The sequence below is a fragment of the Papio anubis genome, chromosome 1 (genome assembly GCF_008728515.1).
Source record: "Papio anubis isolate 15944 chromosome 1, Panubis1.0, whole genome shotgun sequence".
NCBI lineage: Eukaryota > Metazoa > Chordata > Mammalia > Primates > Cercopithecidae > Papio > Papio anubis.
In genome coordinates this window covers 100,514,518-100,535,711 of record NC_044976.1, presented here as the reverse complement: position 1 = coordinate 100,535,711, position 21,194 = coordinate 100,514,518, and the positions used below count along the sequence as shown (strand labels likewise).

General features: G+C 34.1%; 1 protein-coding gene across 3 annotated transcripts in view; it reads left to right on the top strand.

Moving 5' to 3' along the window:
* The window catches only part of OLFM3 (olfactomedin 3), a 203,293-nt gene extending 193,864 nt beyond the window's left edge, over positions 1 to 9,429 (top strand). For all 3 annotated transcript variants that reach the window (XM_009213883.3, XM_017945216.3, XM_003892284.5), the window contains exons 5-6: positions 2,647 to 2,753; positions 3,917 to 9,429. In XM_009213883.3, the coding sequence (XP_009212147.2) occupies positions 2,647 to 2,753; positions 3,917 to 4,594 (785 nt within the window). In that variant the 3' untranslated portion in view covers positions 4,595 to 9,429. The remainder of the gene's footprint in view (positions 1 to 2,646; positions 2,754 to 3,916) is intronic.
* Positions 9,430 to 21,194: the final 11,765 nt, after the last annotated feature.

Genomic DNA, 21,194 nt, shown 5'->3' with positions numbered 1-21,194 from the left:
CATGATTTAAGTGGTGTACCTGTTTTCAGAGTCCCATCTGACTCCTAGCATTCTTTCTACTTATATTTCTGAGTCCTTTCTTTTTTCTCTTCAAGGCAGATCATCTCCCTCGTTGGGTCTCACTTGCTCTGCTTAGACACAAATGCATCTTATTCCATCTTCATCTTTAATGACCACTCTTCATCAACCCTGCATTCTGGAAATTGGTTCAAATTTCTTCACTAATGGCTCTTATACCTTTTCTTTTCTTTTTCCTTTTGTTTTTGTTTTTTTTTTTTTTCCACTCATGGTTTACTCCTTTACCATCATTTTAATGAGATCATAGAAAATGAAAGCAGATAAAATCATGTATCACTTCATCATCTTAAGTCAGAATTACTTTTCTATGCTTAGAAAAAAAAAATCACATCTTTTATGATGTTTTTAGGGGAAAGAGAGGCCCTTCTATTTGTTACACTCTACTTACACTTGAAATTGTTATGCTCATATCATCTGTGGATTAACAAATATATATGGGACATTATTAAAAATAGTATTACTCCCACTTATTCTGCATTCAGAAAATATACTCAACTAGATCTGTTCAGAATATGATTAACATTTTCTAGTTCAAACTGATACTACTTTACTCATATATTGTTTGTGTGTTTATAGCAGGTAGAGCTTATATAGTCTAAATAGGCTTAATGCAAGGTCTTGGTATTCTATAGATAATGTCATAAAGTCTTCTGAATTATTGGTCTAGTTTTACTGATTTGAGGAAATCATAAAGTAACCCACTCTATGGATATAACGATACTATCACATTTGATTTCTTTTACATAAAGGGAAAAATATATTCAATTCAGGTTTTATGAAATGCTAGAGATTACTAAATTTGTAGTTATCACTGAACTAATAATGCAAAATATGTTACCATTCATCATCTTCCTAACTGCAAAGCTTAGTATTTTGCCAATTATAAATTATTCTTATAAGAAGTACATATAGAGAAAACTGAGCCAAAATAAGTTTCAAGTTATAATTAGTTTGTCTTTGATTTGCTTTGGGTATTCTTGTCTTTCCAAACAAACAAGGACCAACAGGAACTAATAGAAATTGATCAATTCTAAATAGTCAGAGGAGGAAAGAAGATACGTAGAACAAATAGGACGCAAAAAAGTTTTTAAAAAAGAAAGAAATAGAAGAAAATAACATGATATAAATGGATGAGAAAGAAGACTTTTTTGTTTACACCAAAATCCAACATTTATAGGCAGTCATATTGCCTTTCACAATGTGTATGATTAATAAATCACTTTTAAATTTTGCTGTTTAAAAATCTCATAAAACTATATATTGGGTGCTATGCTTACTACCTGGGTACAAAATACCTGTGTAACAAACCTGCACATGTACCCCTAAAATAAAAGTTGAATTTAAAATAAATAAAAAGAAAGATAAGCATAATAAGTGACCCAAACTAATATAATCCAGATAAAGGGACAAAAACATTATTTTATAATATGGTTAAAACTTTATAGTAATCTTTTTTTTTAATCTCACAAAAATATGTAGCTTTCTGTTTGGTTTTGGCTTTGGCATTTATGAAGTCCAAGCTATTTCTAAGATCTTATTCACAGCCAGGCTGGGTTGATAAAAATATTACAACTTTTTTTCATGAAAATCATTAATTTTTTGTCACATATTATAACTCCTCATCTTTCTTTTTTTTTTTTCCCAAGACGGAGTCTTGCTCTGTTGCCCAGGCTGGAGTGCAGTGGCGCGATCACGCCTCCCGGATTCACGCCATTCTCCTGCCTCAGCCTCCCGAGTAGCTGGGACTACAGGCGCCCACCACCACGCCTGGCTAATTTTTTTGTATTTTTAGTAGAGACGGGGTTTCACCGTGGTCTCGATCTCCTGACCTCGTGATCCACCCGCCTTGGCCTCCCAAAGTGCTGGGATTACAGGCGTGAGCCACCGTGCCCGGCCCCCTCATCTTTCATCTACATGTGACTTCAGGGTCTGAGGGTTTGAGTTTTGGGGGTTTTGTTCTGTGTGTGTTCATATCTGCCCTATCAGACCTGTTATCTGTATAAGGCATTTACCTTTAAAAGCTCTACATCTTTCTTATAGACTGTGGTTGAATTTTTTATTCTTATAGCCTGTGAAGTTATCTTCTTGGGGACTGCTTCTTTGCCAATATAGAATGAAAATCAATTGGTAGTGTTTTTCTGGCTGGCATAAGTTATCCATAGTCACAAAGCATAGGGACAGGGGAAGGGCAGGAGTTTCTAGCCATCAATTAAACAGATCCATGGGCAATTTGCTTCATTTTTCTAACTTTTTACTTAAGAGAAGCTGCCACTGAATTGGTATAATGATAATGATGTTCTTCATTTATTTCTTTACAGATTGTACAAATCATTTCCCACTTTAAAATTTTATGTTTAAAATTTGGAGCATTGAAGAAGCAACTCCTCATGGTTCAATGTTCGGTTAAAGGCCCAGCACCCACTGTGAATAATCATTTATTCAGCAATGTTATATTAATCCCATGGATTGGCTTAGTTCTATGATCCCCTTCTTTGCTCTTAGTGTGAGTATGCATACTGGAATCATTGGCTTTGTTCACCTAACATGTTTGTGTTTCTCTAATTTCAGCATGTGGCAAATTGATGAAAATCACAGGCCCAGTTACAGTCAAGACATCTGGAACCCGATTTGGTGCTTGGATGACAGATCCTTTAGCATCTGAAAAAAACAACAGAGTATGTTTCTCCCACAAACACCTTTGCTTAGAATTAAGTTCTGCTTACACTTTTTCTCCTCTGGACTATTCATTTTCTTCAGGGATATTTGTTTGTACTTGAAAACTGTTACATAATTTGCAAATATTTTCTGTTTGATATTAACATATCTAAGAAAGAATGGCAAATCTATTTTAGTAAAATATTACATCTTCTGATTCATCAGTTTAGCAAATCTAATTTTATTGATTTTAGTCATGTTTTATGCTTGAGAAGGGCTAACTTCCTGTATACTCTTTCTAAAATATGTTCTTTAGTATGAAAACATAGCACTAAATAAGTGAAAAACTCAAGGGCAAACTTCCCTGCATACTCTTTCTAAAGTATGTTCTTTAGTGTGAAAAAAATAGCACTAAATAAATGAAAAACTCAAGGGCAAAACCAAGTTACTAAATAAGCTTAAATATCCCTGAAGTCTAGAAGTAATTTTAAAAACAATAGCACTGAAATTTTGGGGGGTATTTTCATAAGTTAACAATGTTTGTGTTATATAAATCAATATACTAGAAGCTTGCCAAGCTCTATTTATGTCATATTACAGAACTCAGTATAAATTAAGATTCTCTTGGGTTCCTTCCAAATAAGTTAGTTATTAAGTTAGTAAAATGGTTTATTTAAAATGTAGTTGTACTTACAAGCTAGCCCAATAAACAAGTGTTTCTAGAAGATTCTATGGTACTTATTTCAGTTTAATATGCAAAACTAGACTATGCATTTTTTTCAGAGCAAGAGAGAGAATAAATGTAATTTGCTGAAGGTTATGTTTGTTGTAGTTTTCACTGATTGTATTATTTATCAGGTGTTGTAATTTGCATTGACATATGTTTGGTTCACTCAGTGATATGCACCAAATGGTCAGGAATTTAAAAAACAAAGAAAGAAAAAGCAAAAAAGCAAATTGATGTCAAGGTAGAAAATTCAGTTATTTCTTTTTCACATAGACAGACCATAGCAATATTTTTACAAAAGCCTGAAATACATTGCAGCAAGTCAGCAGTAAGATAGTGTGGCTTCCAGAGCCTGAGAATTATAATAAAAAGTGCTGACTCTCACTGTCTTTCTTTTGGAATTATCAGAAAAGTACAGAATTTAGTCACTCCATTTATTTTTTTCCTTCTTCTCAGGTCTGGTACATGGACAGTTATACTAACAATAAAATTGTTCGTGAATACAAATCAATTGCAGACTTTGTCAGTGGGGCTGAATCAAGGACATACAACCTTCCTTTCAAGTGGGCAGGAACTAACCATGTTGTCTACAATGGCTCACTCTATTTTAACAAGTATCAGAGTAATATCATCATCAAATACAGCTTTGATATGGGGAGAGTGCTTGCCCAACGAAGCCTGGAGTATGCTGGTTTTCATAATGTTTACCCCTACACATGGGGTGGATTCTCTGACATCGACCTAATGGCTGATGAAATCGGGCTGTGGGCTGTGTATGCAACTAACCAGAATGCAGGCAATATTGTCATCAGCCAACTTAACCAAGATACCTTGGAGGTGATGAAGAGCTGGAGCACTGGCTACCCCAAGAGAAGTGCAGGGGAATCTTTCATGATCTGTGGGACACTGTATGTCACCAACTCCCACTTAACTGGAGCCAAGGTGTATTATTCCTATTCCACTAAAACCTCCACATATGAGTACACAGACATTCCCTTCCATAACCAATACTTTCACATATCCATGCTTGACTACAATGCAAGAGATCGAGCTCTTTATGCCTGGAACAATGGCCACCAGGTCCTGTTCAATGTCACCCTTTTCCATATCATCAAGACAGAGGATGACACATAGGCAAATGTGATATGTTTTCATTGATCTAAACAGTGTAACTTGTGATAAACTCTATAGGACCCCTTCCATTTTTTTTCTTCATTATTATTTTTCATCATTTCTCCAAAGCAAAGCATTTTTATTGTAAAGTTGGTGTTTCAAAAAAATAGCTGAGCTTGTCTAACTTACCATGTTGGAAACACATCTTAACTTCTAAATTTATAAGGCCTATCATGTCCTTGTCATGAAAAGCACTAAAACAAAAGAGTTTAAGTGGCTAAAGTCATAGTTTTGCAAGAGATAAATGATCTGCCTTATATTAGAGTCAGAGACTAATGGTGGCTTAAATGCATGAATGTCTTTTTTTTTTTTTTAACTGTCATTTTTTTACTGTCTTTTGCTCCATACCAGGAAATATTTTGGTAGGAATTAGAAGAACAAAAAGCACTTTTACCCCATCTATTTCTTTTTAAAAAAGTAAGGATTTCATTTATATTGAAAAACAATATTAATCATTTTGTTGTTAACACAATTCTCTGATGCGGTGCTGTACAGTCATTTTTAAATCTCTTGCTAACATTTTATTGGCAGTATGTATTTCTACCATTGTAACCACCATTGTGCTATTGTATCTCTTCACTTCTGTGAAAGTAATATTTTTTATAAAATACACTGAAATTTAATCTCAGTAATTGAGTTCATTTTCAAGTGTGGTCAAGAATAATCTTCTTGGCTTACCCCTTTACATAAGCATTATAAACTAAAATGAAGACCAAACCAGATACCTTACATAGAGTCTTTATTTTAACCCAAGTTTATTGGGCCACTGACATTGAATGCAACACCTCTTTTCGTACACCTTAGTTAGTCTGCTCACTCCACTGAATGCAACCCATATAGTTTTTGGCACAAGATGCAGCTGGATTCCAAATATTGGATTTGAGTTGACTCTACTCATTTCTTATATACTAAAGAAATTTTGTTCTTCATAGTTAAATGTACTAGCATTTAATTTATATTTTACATACAACTTGCAATAATGAAATTCCTTATGTCAGGACCCTGAAAAGTACATAAGCACATTTGAAAACTATTAGAAAAAAAATTTCTGTAATGTCCTCTAGATTTAGATTATGAGCCTTGAGGAGTTATTGGCAAGATTTGTGCAAAATAAAATGATGGGGAGACTTGGGAGTTGTCTTTGTGGTTTCAAAAGTGTAAATAACCAATTCAGAAAACAAAATGGAAAAACAACCACTTGTTACCTTGATTCACTGTATGTGGGAAAATAATGTAATCGAAAGGGAAGAGCTTTAATAATACTTACATTAGTAACTCTACAAAACATATAATCAAACTACATATCAAACATTTCATTGAGTTTGACTGCATTTTCCACATATTAAAACAATAGTTCCCTAAGGCAGCTTTATGGAAACTAATATGGGTTGGTTTTACTATTTAAAAAGTATATTCTATAATAAATAATAAAACATTGTTTTAAATGTTTAGTTTCACACATACATAGTACCACAATTTTCTTTGGAAGATAAGGATGTAACAATTTAGATAAAGCATCATGTAAAGAAATCCTAATATGTAAGTGTAATTCATTGCAAATGTCACAAGTAAGGCATCATCCTCAAATATCTCACTGTCAAAATTGTAGAATTAAATGACCCAATATTGAAACTGTCAAAGTTTAACAATGATTTCTTTTTTTGCCTACAAAAAGTTAGCATGATTTAATGACTACTCTGGGTCCTTTTGCAATATTTTATTCTTTTCTTACAAGTTGATGTAAGCTCTGGTTTGCTACTGGGAGTTGGAAAATTTCGGAGATTCACTTGTCATTGCATACACACTACAAAAATAATCAGTCTGTGTTCCATATACTGAGTTTGTACGAGGAAAGGAAGTCACTTTAATTTCTAAAAAGAATGAATTTTTAAGTAGAGAGCCTCTAATAGATATCTGTATCATCACTACTTGTTTGTTTAAAACAATGTTATGTGGTACCACATACATTCAAAATTTGGCTGATTACAGCTTATTCATGAGGTATAAAGCTTGCAAACCACTTTATTGTTTTCTAAGTAAGATTTTATCACCATTTCCAATTTATAGTGTATGTGCTGCTAGAGCAAACACAGATATTATTATTTTCACTAGAAGTGGGGAAACATTAATTTAAAAATGTGATAATTATTAAACATTTGCAGTTTAAAAACATTTTTCTTAATGAATTATTATCAGTTTTGTGCCTGAAATAAATAAGAACTACTCTATTCACTGATTTTTAAATCTCCAACAAATAAAATAAATCTCATGAGGGAAATAATGAGTATTTTTAAATCATGCACATAATCAAAGCATTGGAGAAATCCAAGCTCAGAAAGTCTTAATCCTAACTGAACTATGTAACTGATATTTTCTGAATTAGCCAGATCATTAACAAGCTTTCACATCACTCATATAATAATACGTTCATGGTCTGATTGTGTATGTGTGTTATTTTTGGCGCTTGAATCACATGCTTATTATTTGCACCTAAACTTACATCTACGAGTTCAGATAATGATAGTATTTCAGTATGTTTCCAATATGTAGAGATAAAAGAAAAAATGACAGCAGATGTGTTATATAAATAGAATTATGATTAGTTAAGGTTCATTACAAACTCAGAATCTCTGATTCGTGTCTCCATACTCATGGAGTCATTTCACCTTTGTAGTCAGTAGTATTCTCTCTGATGATGAAATGTTATCTTCAGAAAATAATGTTAATTTTTTATTGTTTCTTATTTTTAATAAGAAACAAGTTTTTATATCTTAAAATAATTACCAAATTTAGGTGTATGAATTTTTCAACCAGCAAAATTATTTTTAAAATGTAACTATATAAAATTATGCTTATGTTCATTTCAAAATAAAACCAATTATTTCCCTATTAAGCTAAGTTTTACATGTAATAGTTCTTTAGTGTTATTCTCCTTAAAGAATAATTTACAAAAAATTTTAAAAACTTATCTGATCACTTTAACCATTGCAGAGTATGTAAAAGCCAAGCTTTATAGAAATATAATATTTGGAAAACAATTAAAAATGTCATCTTGTTGAATTGATGAATAGTTATAATTATATTCTTTATTGTACTCTATGTGATAAAGTTCCCATGACATGATCAAAGGATGGATGCTCATGTGAAGACACAGCAAGAAGGAATCACCTACGAAGCAGAAAAAGGCCCTCGCCAGGCACAGAATTTACTGGCACCTTGAGCTGGGACTTCCCAACCTCTAGAACTGGGCGAAATACATTTCTGTTGTTTATAAGCTTTAAAAAAAAAAATGGACATCTAGAAACAAAGTATACTTCACTTTCTCCATCATCAGATGATAAGTAGAACATGAGATGAGCTACTATGAAATAGTCTACCGAGTGTTCTAGGAAAGGAGCATGAATTGTATGCGGACTCTGTAGAATGAAACAAAGCCTTCATTACTTAATGTTTATAGCTTTAAACAGTTATTTATAGAAAGGCCCAGAGTCATAAATATTCAGTTCAGCAAGCAGTATCCTTACTGAAATCAAGATTATAGAATCATTTCTCATTCTAAAAGTTAACTAAACTCAGCATAAAACTATTAGCCAACAATTTGTCATTACTAGTGGCTTCAGAGAAAGTCTGGGACTTAATAAAATCTATTCTTTTGAATTGTTGAACTTATACTAGAAAATAAAATAATGACAGCATTAACTTATGGAAGAAGAAACAACTTCATGAAAAATTTGTCATTATTTTTCTAAGAAACCATGAATGCAAATCTTGAGAATCACTTGAATAAAGCATAGAAAACTATTGCTCTACTATTTAGCCAATCAGAAAAATAAATGTTCCCCCCAACTGAATTTACCAAGCTGATTTATCTGACTTACATCTTCAAATTATGTTATGCAGTTTTTCTCTTTTGGTTGATCTGTTCCATCAGGCTTAGTGGAATTTTAATCTTGTTTGGAGCCTGCCTTGTCTCCAAAATGTCAAACTGGTTGGCATAAAACTTACTCCCTTTGAAGCTCAGTTTATCAAGTGCCAAATAGGTTTTACAGATATTATTAAATATGACTTACAAGTGACATAAAAGAAAAGAATAAAGTTGTACATTGCTAAGAGGATATAACTTTTATATTTTATATCTATGGCAATCTTAAAACATAGTATTAATGTAATTATTCCTAGTTAAAGATATGAAGCGATATGGTGAACATGGAAAAGTTCTCGGGAATATTTTAGTGCCCTGAGAAGTCTGCAAGTAAACCATACACATCTATGCAGTTCAGCATCATGTTTCATCCCTATCAATGTTATATTATGCCTGGAAGAGCTTGCAGCGGATTTTTATAAATGACTAAAATAGTGCCATAATATATATTCCCTACCACAATTTAGACTTGAAAACATTGGATATAAAGAGGCATTTTAAGAAAATTAATATTTTGTGACAAAAAAATGCTTAAATGGAGAAAGAAATGAGCTGAATAAAAGGAACACTGACCATATAAGTATGTTATGGAAGCGTATCATGCTGCAGTAATACATTTCCAGCCAGCTGTTTGTCTATATCATTCCTGACTTAACATGAATTCATATATATTACCAGTGGGTAGTTATCCAACTTTACAACCAGATACTACTGCTTTATGTATTCCCAGATGACATTCTAGATTCTAGGGTTATAGCCGTTAACAGACAAATAAGGTGTTCATGTGCTTACATTCTAATGGGAACAGGCTGCAACAAAAATAAGTTCTAATTGTATTAATTGCTGTGAAAAAATAAAAAAATTAAATGATAAAGAGTGACTGGTTGTTGCTAGGGGTAAGGTTAAGGGATAAGAGATAATGTTTAGAGGAGATAGTCAAGGGAGGTCTCCTGTAGAAGAAGCCTACCATGGTAAATTCATACAAAGAATGAAACGTCATCACTTATTCCATGTAAAATAATATGTCCTCTTTATTTCTGTTCTTAGAAATCTATGGACCAAACATTCTTAACATTTCTCAGTTACAGAAGTTTTTCTTTTTTCTTTTTTATTTTTTTAACCTGAAGTCCAAAAATACCCTTCTGGGAATGGCTGAACCCCCTGAAACTATATGCTAAATGTAATATATAGATGTGGTTGTGTACTATTTCTGGTAGAGGATTTCCAGTTTTCATCAGATTTCCAAAGAAATCCATATCCCAGAATACCACTACTCTGTCAATTTAATCTAATTTAATCCCAAATTTATTAAATATCCTTTAACAAACACTGAAGGGCTGTCATCTTTCTTGAAATCTTCAAGAATTTCAGCTTGATTCGGAAAGAAAAGAAATCAACATCCCAGTATCGGTAATTTTTTTGTGTTTTGTTTTCATAAGAATTCAAGACAAAGTAGTCACCTGTAAAACCTCTAAGGAGATTTTATATATATATATATATATATATACACACACCCACACACATATACACACACACACACACACACACATATATATATACACACACACATATATATATATTTGAATCCAGTTATTTTTCTGTGATAGAGCCTTACAGACACGTTCTTGTTAGATTCAGTGACCCAAGAGTCTCTATTATGAAGCCTGTCCTACGTCTATTTGAGTCTGGAGAACATTGTCTTATAATGCTAATGCAGCCTTTTGGCAGTACCATTAGACTGTGACTGGAATTGAGCAAATGCAGTGTGCCCCATCAAATTTAACTGCAAATTCCTCTCCTGAAATTAGCTACTGCAGCAACATATACACAGAAAAGAGAGAGCTTTTAACACTTGCCATGGTTTAGAAACTATGATGGTTGACGTGCACATAATCTACAGCTTCAGGATTTTAAGAAATGTTTTTATTTAAAAAACTACAGTCACACACAGATAAAGTAATGCTGAGTACAGAATTGAGGCTGTTTCCATCAGTGATGTTTACTTTGACTTTTTCTCATGAAGGACTTGAGAAGACTCACCCATTAGCTTCCATTTCAATGTAAACCAAAATAATAAAACTAAGTATTTTCATTCTCTGGTAACTTTATTAAACTTCGTTAGAAACTATTATTGGAATATGAAGTATGCATAGAAAAAGAAGTTGAACAATTTCTTACATCAGATTTTTATGAAAAGATAAAATCTAATCATGTAAATAAATGCCTGTTCCAAGTATTTGTTCTCAGGAAATATCTTCCAACTTTTTCTGTTCACTCAGTGATTTAAGCTCTCATTCAATCAATTTCCCGATCTCCATCTCTATGCCCAGAATTTGGTGCCCTGTTTGGAAATGATTCTTTTGTTTACTGACCTCTGTTACTTTTATGTATAACCAGTTTTACTTTTTCCTTTGGCCAAAGAGTATTGCCATCAGCTATGGCTTTATGAAATGTTCCCTGACGAAGTAAGCCATTATTTTCCAAATCAGATGAAAGAGTGGGTTATATAGCCTCCCTCATAATTCACTTCAAGGTTAACCTCGAACTCCCTTTCATTAAATTTTGATTCATCTTTTAGAATTTACTTAAGACATCATCTTATTTCATACAAAACCATCATTATTTTGTGTTCCCTTTGTATTGATTTTGTATTACCAAATTATCACACCACATTGCAATGATTTGCTTCCTTCATGTTAGTGTGGACTCCTCAAGAATGGGGTCAATGGAATATTTGCCTTACATACCCGCCCCAGCAAAGCATCTGACACAGTAATACCAAAATAAGTGTTAATATCCAAAGGAGCATAAGACTAAGTAGTCAAGTAACTTCTTTACCATATATAAAAACACTAAAATATTTGCTTCATTCTGGGAACATCATGATAAATTAATTTTTCCAAATTTATTTTATTGGAAATAAATTTCTATATCTTCTTAAGGTAAAATTCTAGAGATAAGAAGTGTCAAGAAGGTAAAACTAGGCTTAATTTGCCCTCTTGGTTGAGTGGGCCCCTCCTGATACAGTACATTTTATTCCAGGAGAAAGAAGCTTAAAAGGGCTCCCATAGTTATTTTTATTATTTTTCTCATTAATACCTGTTTTTTAAATTAAAAAAAAAAAAACCTTTTAACTTTCACCCACTCAACATTTGATTCCCAACTTTCCCCTTTTTCTCCTGTAAGTAAAAACTTTTCATAGAAATATGATTTATCTTTGGCAGAACAGACAGGATTTTATCAAAGGAACGTGTACTACCAAGGCCAGGGAAAGATGAAGGAGTTACCCCCTCCTTTCTTAGCCCATGTTTTCATGGGGTACACCAACAAGAAGCCTGATGTTCATTAATCCATCTGGTTTCTAGTAAGTGCACCTGGCAATGCCTTTTCAGTAACATCAGTGAAGAACAATTCTTTATATAATGTAAGCAATTCTTCCAGAAGGCAGACTATTTGTTCTAAAGTTAAATATAATGATACATCTTTGAGCAGGGTTTTTTTTTTTTTTTTTTTTTCTGTAAATGAAAATATCGGGCATAGTTTTCAAAAGCTGCTCTTTTGAGCTTGAGGTTTTCCTCAGAGTCTGCCATAAAGGGATAGATGAACTTAATTGAGATGATATAATAAACCACAAACTCTTTCATCAGTTCCAATATAGACAACCTTACTTTTATTTACTTTTAAAAATGTTTCTATGTTGGATTTTTTGTTTTGTTTTGTTTTGTTTTGGTCAGAAAGCATTTTGTGGTTTAAAAAAATAGTATGAAAACCACTTAACCAGATGGTCTCCGAGCTTTCTTTCTGCTCTAACCTTCTACTATTCTGTGATTCTAAAAGATCAATAAAGACTGTGCGTGAACTGAGACTAATGGTTCTGTAGTTCAGATTGAAAGGGAAAATACCAAAGGGGAAGGAGAGATAAAATAAAAGTTTACTAATTCAGTTTCCAAAAGTTTTTAAGTAGTTTCTGGAGAGTTACCCACTTTATGTTAAAACTAAGACAAACGTTTCATATTGCTATTGTTTGACTAAACTTGCAGCCTAACTTGGAATATTCTCTCCCTCACCTCAGTACAAAAGTCTATGGCTCTTTCCTCATTACACTACTTTTAAGAACTCCTCCTCTCACTTCCTTCAACTATTACTGAATGACTTCCAAATTCATCTCACATCTGCAATTTTAGCATTTCTAGCTATCTAAATATCTGTATGCAAATGTTCAATGAATTTAAAGGTAATATCTCCATAAATGAACTAATCTCTCCCACACCATCTTCCTAGGGGATACAAAGTCTAATCTCCTTAAAACAGTATACACAACCCTTCATCATCCTCAATAAATAAGAATTTAGGTTTCACTCATCATTTTTTCCCTGCTGTCACTTCTACCTATAACACTATCTGTCGTATCTTTCTTAAATGGTTACTTCTTGCCCCTGTTTCAGAGATGAGCTTAAATTTTTGTTCTTTTAGGAAGCTTTCCTAAATATTCCCTTGGATGTGTGATTTGCTCTTTTGTGTGTGCTGTCATATTACCTTGTACTTACCTCTATCACAGTAATTGTTACAAATAAATATCTATTTACTTGTCCACTTCCCACCCTAGACTATGAATCTCCTGGAGTCAAGAACAACATTTATATTAACATAGTGATCTCTGCTAAGTAGGTTCTATATGTTGCTAGCTTGACCAGCTAAACCATTGTATTTGATCAATAATGTCACTATTCTTCTGGACACATTTAACTCTTCCATCACCTTCATTCCCTATGCCCAAATTCTTAATAACATACACAAATCTGTTATTTCTTCTTCCAAAAGGCTTTCTCCTCAATCACACTGACTCACACCAGCATTACAAGTGACAGAAGGTCTCACCATCTTCTATGGGGAAAATGTATTACAACATGCTGCTGGCAGATACCTCTTCTTCTACTCTCTTCACACAAAATGTAACCTGCATTATTCCATCACGTTCACATTGATAAAACATTTATAACACACCTTTGCTCATCAACGAACCACTTTCTGTTTCCCATTACATCAATTTCAAGCTGAATTGGCAGAATTCGCCGAACATTTAGAACTTAGTTTTTGTTATTCTCCAAAATACTCATCCAGCCGTTCAGTCCCCATCCTTGTCCACAAATGCATGATATAGACATCTTTCCTCTAAGCTTATCTGGTATCCATATTCTGAATGTCAGCTTTCCTCTCTTGTCGAAATCTTCACTTATGCTTCTTGGACCAATGCAATGCCTACTCAGGCCAAATAATTCTGTATATAGCATCAACATTAGAAAGAAAGGTAAAACAAGAGTCACACAAATTTAAAAGAAAGTATGTGTTTTTGGTTTCTGCAGGATTATACAGTGATATTGGTGAAATGATTTTCCGGAAAGAGCAAGTTCACATATCTATTATACAAACAAACAAAAACCTTGCTCTTGACATTATAGCACAATTAATTACCTTCCCAAATATATGTGAGCTATTTGTCAGACCAATTTATGTCAGAAGCTGACTAATGGTGCTATACAATCTGCTCAAATAAACCTTGTTTTTGAACCAGCATTTCACCACAGCAACTCATATTAGGTGCATTACTCTGGAGGAATGATTCAATTTCTAGTGGTTCTAAGGAACAGAAGCAGACTCCTCTAATGAATCTCCAAAGGGAATTGGAGTATTTATTATTATGTAACTATGTTTGTACTACACTGAAGTTCCCCCTTGAGGCTTTATCCTCTCTGGGGCTTTCTTTAGGCTGACTTTGAGGCTTCTTAGGTCCAGTGAAAGCTTCTTGACACCTTAATAAACATTAGGTTTATTTCACCAAAACCAGGGAGATCCCCAAAAGCAGTTTAGATCATAGATGAATAATAAATAAAAGATAAAGGAGCCGGGCGCGGTGGCTCACGCCTGTAATCCCGGCACTTTGGGAGGTCGAGGCGGGTGGATCACGAGGTCAGGAGATCAAGATCATCCTGGCTAATACAGTGAAATCCCGTCTCTACTAAAAAATAGAAAAAACTAGCCGGGCGAGGTGGCGGGCGCCTGTAATCCCAGCTACTGGGGAGGCTGAGGCAGGAGAATGGCGTAAACCCGGGAGGCGGAGCTTGCAGTGAGCTGAGATCCGGCCACTGCACTCCAGCCTGGGCGACAGAGCGAGACTCCGTCTCAAAAAAAAAAAAAAAAAGAAAAAAAGAAAAGAAAACATAAAGGCAATGTAGAAGATAAAGTCAAGCTTTTAGTAAGAATTAAAAAAAAAAGAAGAAGAAGAAGAAGAAGTGTAAGCTATATACAAGTTGATTGAGTTGAAACAATTCATTCCTTCATTCAGTAAATATCTACGGTGTGTTCAAAAAATACCAAATGTATCTACCAAATGAACTAGATACTGGTTACTGTGGACACAGAAACTAATTAAAGGCAGGCTTAAAGGCATCTTTTATGAACTTTGCAGTCCACAGTGCTTGATCAAGTTCGTCCTGAATTTCATAAGTGCAGGAGGAATTTCATAAGAGCCACTGATGACCAAGGAGAACATCTCTGTTTCTCACCGTGTGCTCTGTGGGCTTATTTTCTCTGCTGGTCACTTTGTTAAATGCTGCAAGACTCAGTTTTGTATTTTTGAACCTGCTTATTTTCTCTAATTTTCATACACTGCCAAACAGCAAGTAAATACCATTATAACAGAGACTATCGCTGTGTTACTGATGTTTCTAGTTGCAGTGCCTAGATTAGTGCCTGGGATATAGAGGTTTCCCAATGAATGTTGAAAAAATGAATGAACAAATGAAAGAATGAAGCAATCGATTGTTTAAAAAAAATTATCTCAAAGTCAGAATTCCAACGTGTATATCTCAACATCTGATATTGTTTAGTTGTTTATTTCTCTGTTCATTTTTTAATTGCTTTGAATTTTTTGTGTTCATATACATAATAGGATTAAATACATGTTTGCCTAAACACAGTTATTAGGTAGCAGGTTTAAAGAAACCTCAAGTCTGGAATCTACAATAACACCAGTCAAATGCCTCGGTTACTTTTACCTGTAACGTGGTAACAGTGGAACAATATGCTTAAGACTTCATACAACTATTGTTACTACGACTCCACGACTACTCATACCAATAATAATACTCAACTAACAGCAGGGAATATTTGCACTTCTGCAGTCAGCTTAATTTTTTAAAAATCAGATTGAAACAGAGATGAGTATTTCAGAATGTAGGGTTAAATTTGTTTTACCTCTTCTCTTAATCGTATCTGTGGAACCATAACCAAAGAATGAACCATTGAGAGAGAAATTTTCTTCCTCTCTAATAATAACTGAGATAAGTCTTCTCTGTTATTTTTTTTTTTCCTCATCAGAATTTTAGTGTTCCACTTTTATAGCTAGGCCATTTAGCCCCTCTGTTCTTACAGCTTGCAGGCAATTGAAAACTCCTTATTTTTCCCTAAGAGAGGTAGAGATCCATGGTATACAGTCAGCATTTTCTTAAAAATCATCGACATCTGTTGCAGTCAGAAGTATCTTGCCTTTTGAGGCTCCCCAGAACATCCTGCAGACAGAATTTTGCCCACACCTACTGCTTCAGCCAGAAAAATAAAATAAATGCTTTGCAAGACTGACGTAATAGTCTAAGGAAACAGAATACAGTTGAGTAAAGAAAGCATAAAGTCTGCAGTGCTGCATATGACATAGGAAAGGAATCTGATTAAATTAGATGTATTGGGCCATTTACCCATGTTCCCATTTCTATTTTCCCCAAATGTCGCAGAAGTATCATAGTATAAAAACATAATAAGAAAAGTTAAGTCCACCAGGTCATCTCCTACATCTAAAAACTGTGTTTTCACTTTATTGATTTCCAAAATTCTTAAATCAAACCATATAGTCTTCAGATCATGTTGATGTACATTTTATCTTCTATATCTTAGACCCTCAGAACCACAGGAGTTGTAAAGTCTCATTTTACCAGCAACTTTCCGATAGTCAAGAGGCCAGACTGCAGACTTTAATCCTCAGAAGAATCATACTGAGTTTTAGTCCCCAGCAGAGAAAGCTGCTTCTACCTTTCTTGTTATTAACAGGCAGGTTGTGTTAAGATGATTTCATTTTTATTGAATGCCATCTATTAACTAGCTAGTACTAAATCTTTCATTTGTCAAAGCCTAAATTGCTTATTTGCATGAGATACAAGTTTTCTAAGCATGAGAAATGACCATGAAACAGTAATGCATAATTTGTCATAAGGTATGTTACTCAAAGCTATTTTATAAAACAAAGACATACAATAAGGCTGATACTTTGGGTAACTATTGAAAAAGAAAAATAAAGGCGAAAAAAGGTAATCTGGATTGTGGTTTATATTCATCACTACTCCTAATGGCAAGGATCAAAGGAAGACCTTACTTGCTAAGAATCGAATTTTCCTTCTCCTTTTCCCTGTGACTCATGGTAAAGAGTAAAAGGGAAGCAAGAGAACTCAGAGAGTTCCTGACAAGAACTTCCTGTTTCCCCATCCTACTACCCAAGGTTCACAGCCCGAGATCACTCAGTCTAATACCCTTGGTTCAAGAAACCTAAAACTAGAGTTCAGTCTACTTTCCTATGACATGTTCATTCACTTTCAGATTTTTGACTCCCAACCAGTGTGTCCTCTGGAACTCAAAATTGGTCATAAAAAATATCCCCCACCTTTCTAACCTCTGCTCCCAAAGCTCCATTCATCTTGATCTAATGGAAACCTGCCTACAGTAACAGTTCTTAAGCTTAGCTCGATTCTCTGGAGAAGTATCTGTTGGCTTTTTGCTTGCTTTTTAAAAACACTTTTCAGAGCAGTTTCAGGTTCAAAGCAAAACTGCACAGAAGGTACAGAGACTTCCCACATGCTTCCTGTCCCTACACAGGCAAAATTTCCCTCATTGTCAACAGCCTGCGTCAGAGTGCTTCATATGTTAGAGTTGAGGAACCTACACTGACACATCATTATCACCTAGAGTTCATAGTTTACATCAGGGTTCACTCTTGGTACATTCTATGAGAATGGACAAATGTATAATGGCATGTATCCACCATTATAGCATCATACAGAGTAATTTTACTGCCTTATAAATCTCTAGTTCTCCACCTATTCATGCCTCCCTCCCTCCTAACTCCTAGCAACCACTGATCTTTTTACTATCTCCACAGTGTAGTCTTCTTCAGAATGTTGTAATGTGTAATTGGAATCATATCATCTGCGGCCTTTTCACATTGGCTTCTTTCACTTAGTAATATGCATTTAAGTTTTCTTCATGTCTTTTCATAGCTTGATAATTCATTTCTTCTTAGCACTGACTACTAATCCATTTTCTGGATGCACCACAGTTTATTTATCCATTCATCTACTGAATTGCATTGTGGTTGCTTCCAAGTTTTAACAATTACAAAATGAAGCTGATATAAACATCTGTGTATAGGGTTTTGTGTGTACAAAAGTTTTCCATTTCTTTGGGTCAATCCAAGGAGGAAAATTGCTAGATCCTATGGTAAGAGTGTGTTTAGTTTTATAAGGAACTGCCAAACAATATTCCAAAGCAACTACACCATTTTGTATTCCTATCAGCAATAAACAAATGTTCCTGTTGCTTCACATCTTCACCAGCATTTGATGTTATTAGTGTTCTGGATTTTATCCATTCTAATAGTGTAGTAGTGCTTCGTTGCTGCTTTAATTCACATTTATCTGATAACATATGATGTGGAGCATTGTTTCATATGATTGCTTGCCCTCTGTATATCTTCTTTAGTGAGGTGTCTGTGAAGGTCTTTGGCGCATTTTTAATTGTGTTGTTTGTGGTCTTATTGTTGAGTTTTAAGAATTATTTGTATATTTTGGATGATAGTCCTTTATCTGATATGTCTTTTACAAATATTTTCTCCCAACCTGTGGATTGTCTTTTCATTCTTTTGACTGTGTGTTTCACAAAGCAGTGATTTTTAATTTTAATAAATTTTTATCTTTTTTTTCATAAATTGTGCCTTTGGTGTTGAAACTGAAAAATAATTGCCAAACCAAAGGTCACCTAGATTTTCTCCTATGTTTTCTTCTAGGAATTTTACAGTTTTATGTTTTACATTTAGATCTCTGATCCATTTTGAATTAATTTTTGTGAAGGATGCCCAACTATTCCAGCATCATTCATTGAAAAGACTATATTTTCACTATTGCATTATCTTAGCTTCTTTGTCGAAGATCAGCTGACTCTCTTTGCATGTTTCACTAGCTTTTTTATACTGTTCTCTGGAATCTACTCTCCATGGATTCTAATTGACTTGGTCTTGGATGGCGGCCACCAGCAGTATTGCTTTTAGCGTTTCTGAGGAGATGTTAACATTCCTAGTAAGCTATCAATGCTGAGAACCTCTACTGAGTCTAATGGAAAACTAGCTCTCCCCAAGGGACAAAACTTTCTCTTTCAAAGAAGGCTATTTCCTCTCTCACTGGCCCTCATACACCTGGGTCTAGAGGTGAGTTTGAGTTCCCTCTGCTCTTCATTGCCACTCACTGTCCACTCATTGAAACAGCACCATTGCTCAGTTTTGAGTCTCTTGTTGTCAGGCTTCAGCATCATTAAATTTCCTTGTAGAATCATCTGCAGACCTTCAGATCTTACTCCTTTTTTCCCAATATTTTGCATCCTGGCTCATCATTGCTGTCTCCAACACTACAACTGTATATGATCTTCCAACACTGGAACTTCTCAATTCCTTAACCTACCAACTGGTGGCCTAATCCTAAACTACCTGATCATGTGGTCAAACTCCCAGATAAGAGAGTATATACACAGATTGCTTTTCTTGTGGAAGCTTTTTCTTTTTAGAGAATTAGCATCCTCCTTACTGCGATAACACTGCTTCTTTCTTTTTAACCAAAAAGCAAAAGTAATCAATTCATCACACAAAAAAAGTTGGGGAATTGCATCAACCCTATAGATGGTGGTATGACAAGACTATAAGTCAAATTCCATCACTATTACCTTAAGGTATTAGAATTTTTATATATTACATGATTCTCAACATAAAATATTTTCCCACAGTTATATTTTTGTTGTTACTAAATAAAGAATTAGATTATGATATAATTAGTTATAAAGAGATTTGACCTATTATATCATATGTCACAAGCAAGGTTTTCTATTAGGCAATTAGTCAGTTTTCTAATTAAAATAAATGTGTTTCAATCATCCTGTTCCATATAGGAAAGGAAAAAATGACTTTAATAATTGCGCTTTGCATTTCTATAGCCACTTTCATCTAAGAAGCTCAAAGAACTAATTTAATTAAACCTCCAAATACTCCCGTGAAGTAAGTGTTATTATTTCCATTTGACAAAGGCATAAATGAAGTCACAGAAAGATTAACTAACTTGCCTGTGGCTACACTGTGAATTATAGGGAGGTCAGAATAAATGCTCCAATCTCAGAAAGATTGTTCCCTATAGTATAGGTTGACAGTCTCTCAGTATCATTGGTTTAACTTCTGCTTGTGGTTGAAGCAGTGGGGATTTTAATTCTTCATTAGTTGGGGGAAACTGAAGCATAGAATTTACAAAATGTTTTAGATTTTCATTTTTGTATCATACTTTCTGGAATGGTATTCATTTGTGGCAAATTCTGGTAATATTTTCTTCCCTTTTCAGTCAAACATTTTCTATCAACATATTCCCTCTTTTTTTTGTATAATTAGGTAGCTTAATCCCAAAAAGCAAAGTTGTTTGCTTTTAATTAAGGAGTGAATTGTGCTTCAAAGTTTCATGGGAAATTTTCAAAATCTCTACCTAATCTTTTCTTAATGAAATGGATCTCATGGCTGCTCTGTTTGTGTTAGTCACAGTACATGCTGTACATGAATTTAAGGAATATATTGAACAAATAAAGTTGAAATATAGCAGGAATTATTCATTATCCATGGGATGAATATGCAGACATTTTCAAGGGCAAAAGTTTATCATTATATTAAATTACTATATAGAATTATCTTATTTTTGTCATAAGTCAGTTTTTTTACCGTTGATTTCTTACCTTTCAACCAAGGAGACTAGCATCCCTTTCAAAGCTTAATATTTTTAGAAAAGTCCATCTAGTCTCAGCTAATCACATAATATTATAGAGATGTTGAGACCAGTGGGATCAAATGAATAAAATAAAGATATACTACTTCTTAATGTTAAGTAATGTATTAGTCAGCTTGGGCTACAACAGAATACCACCGACTTTGGGGCTTAAAGAATGGAAATTTATTTTCTCACAGTTCGGGAAGCTAGAAGTCTAAGGTCAAGGCGCCAGCAAGGTTGCTTTCTGGAGAGGCCTCTCTTCCTATTATGCAAATGGCTGCAGTCTTGCTGCAGTCGCACACGACCTTCCCTCTACATTTGTGGAGAGAAAGGGATGTTTGTTGTCTCTTCCTTATCTTAAGAGGAGACCAATCCCATTGGGTTAGAATCTCATTTTATTTAACCTTAATTACCTCCCTAAAATCCCTATCTTCAAATATAGTCACAATAGGGAGTAAGACTTCAACATTTACATTTTGGGAAGTCACAATTTGGTCTATAATAACTAATTTCTGTCTTAGTCGATAAAGCA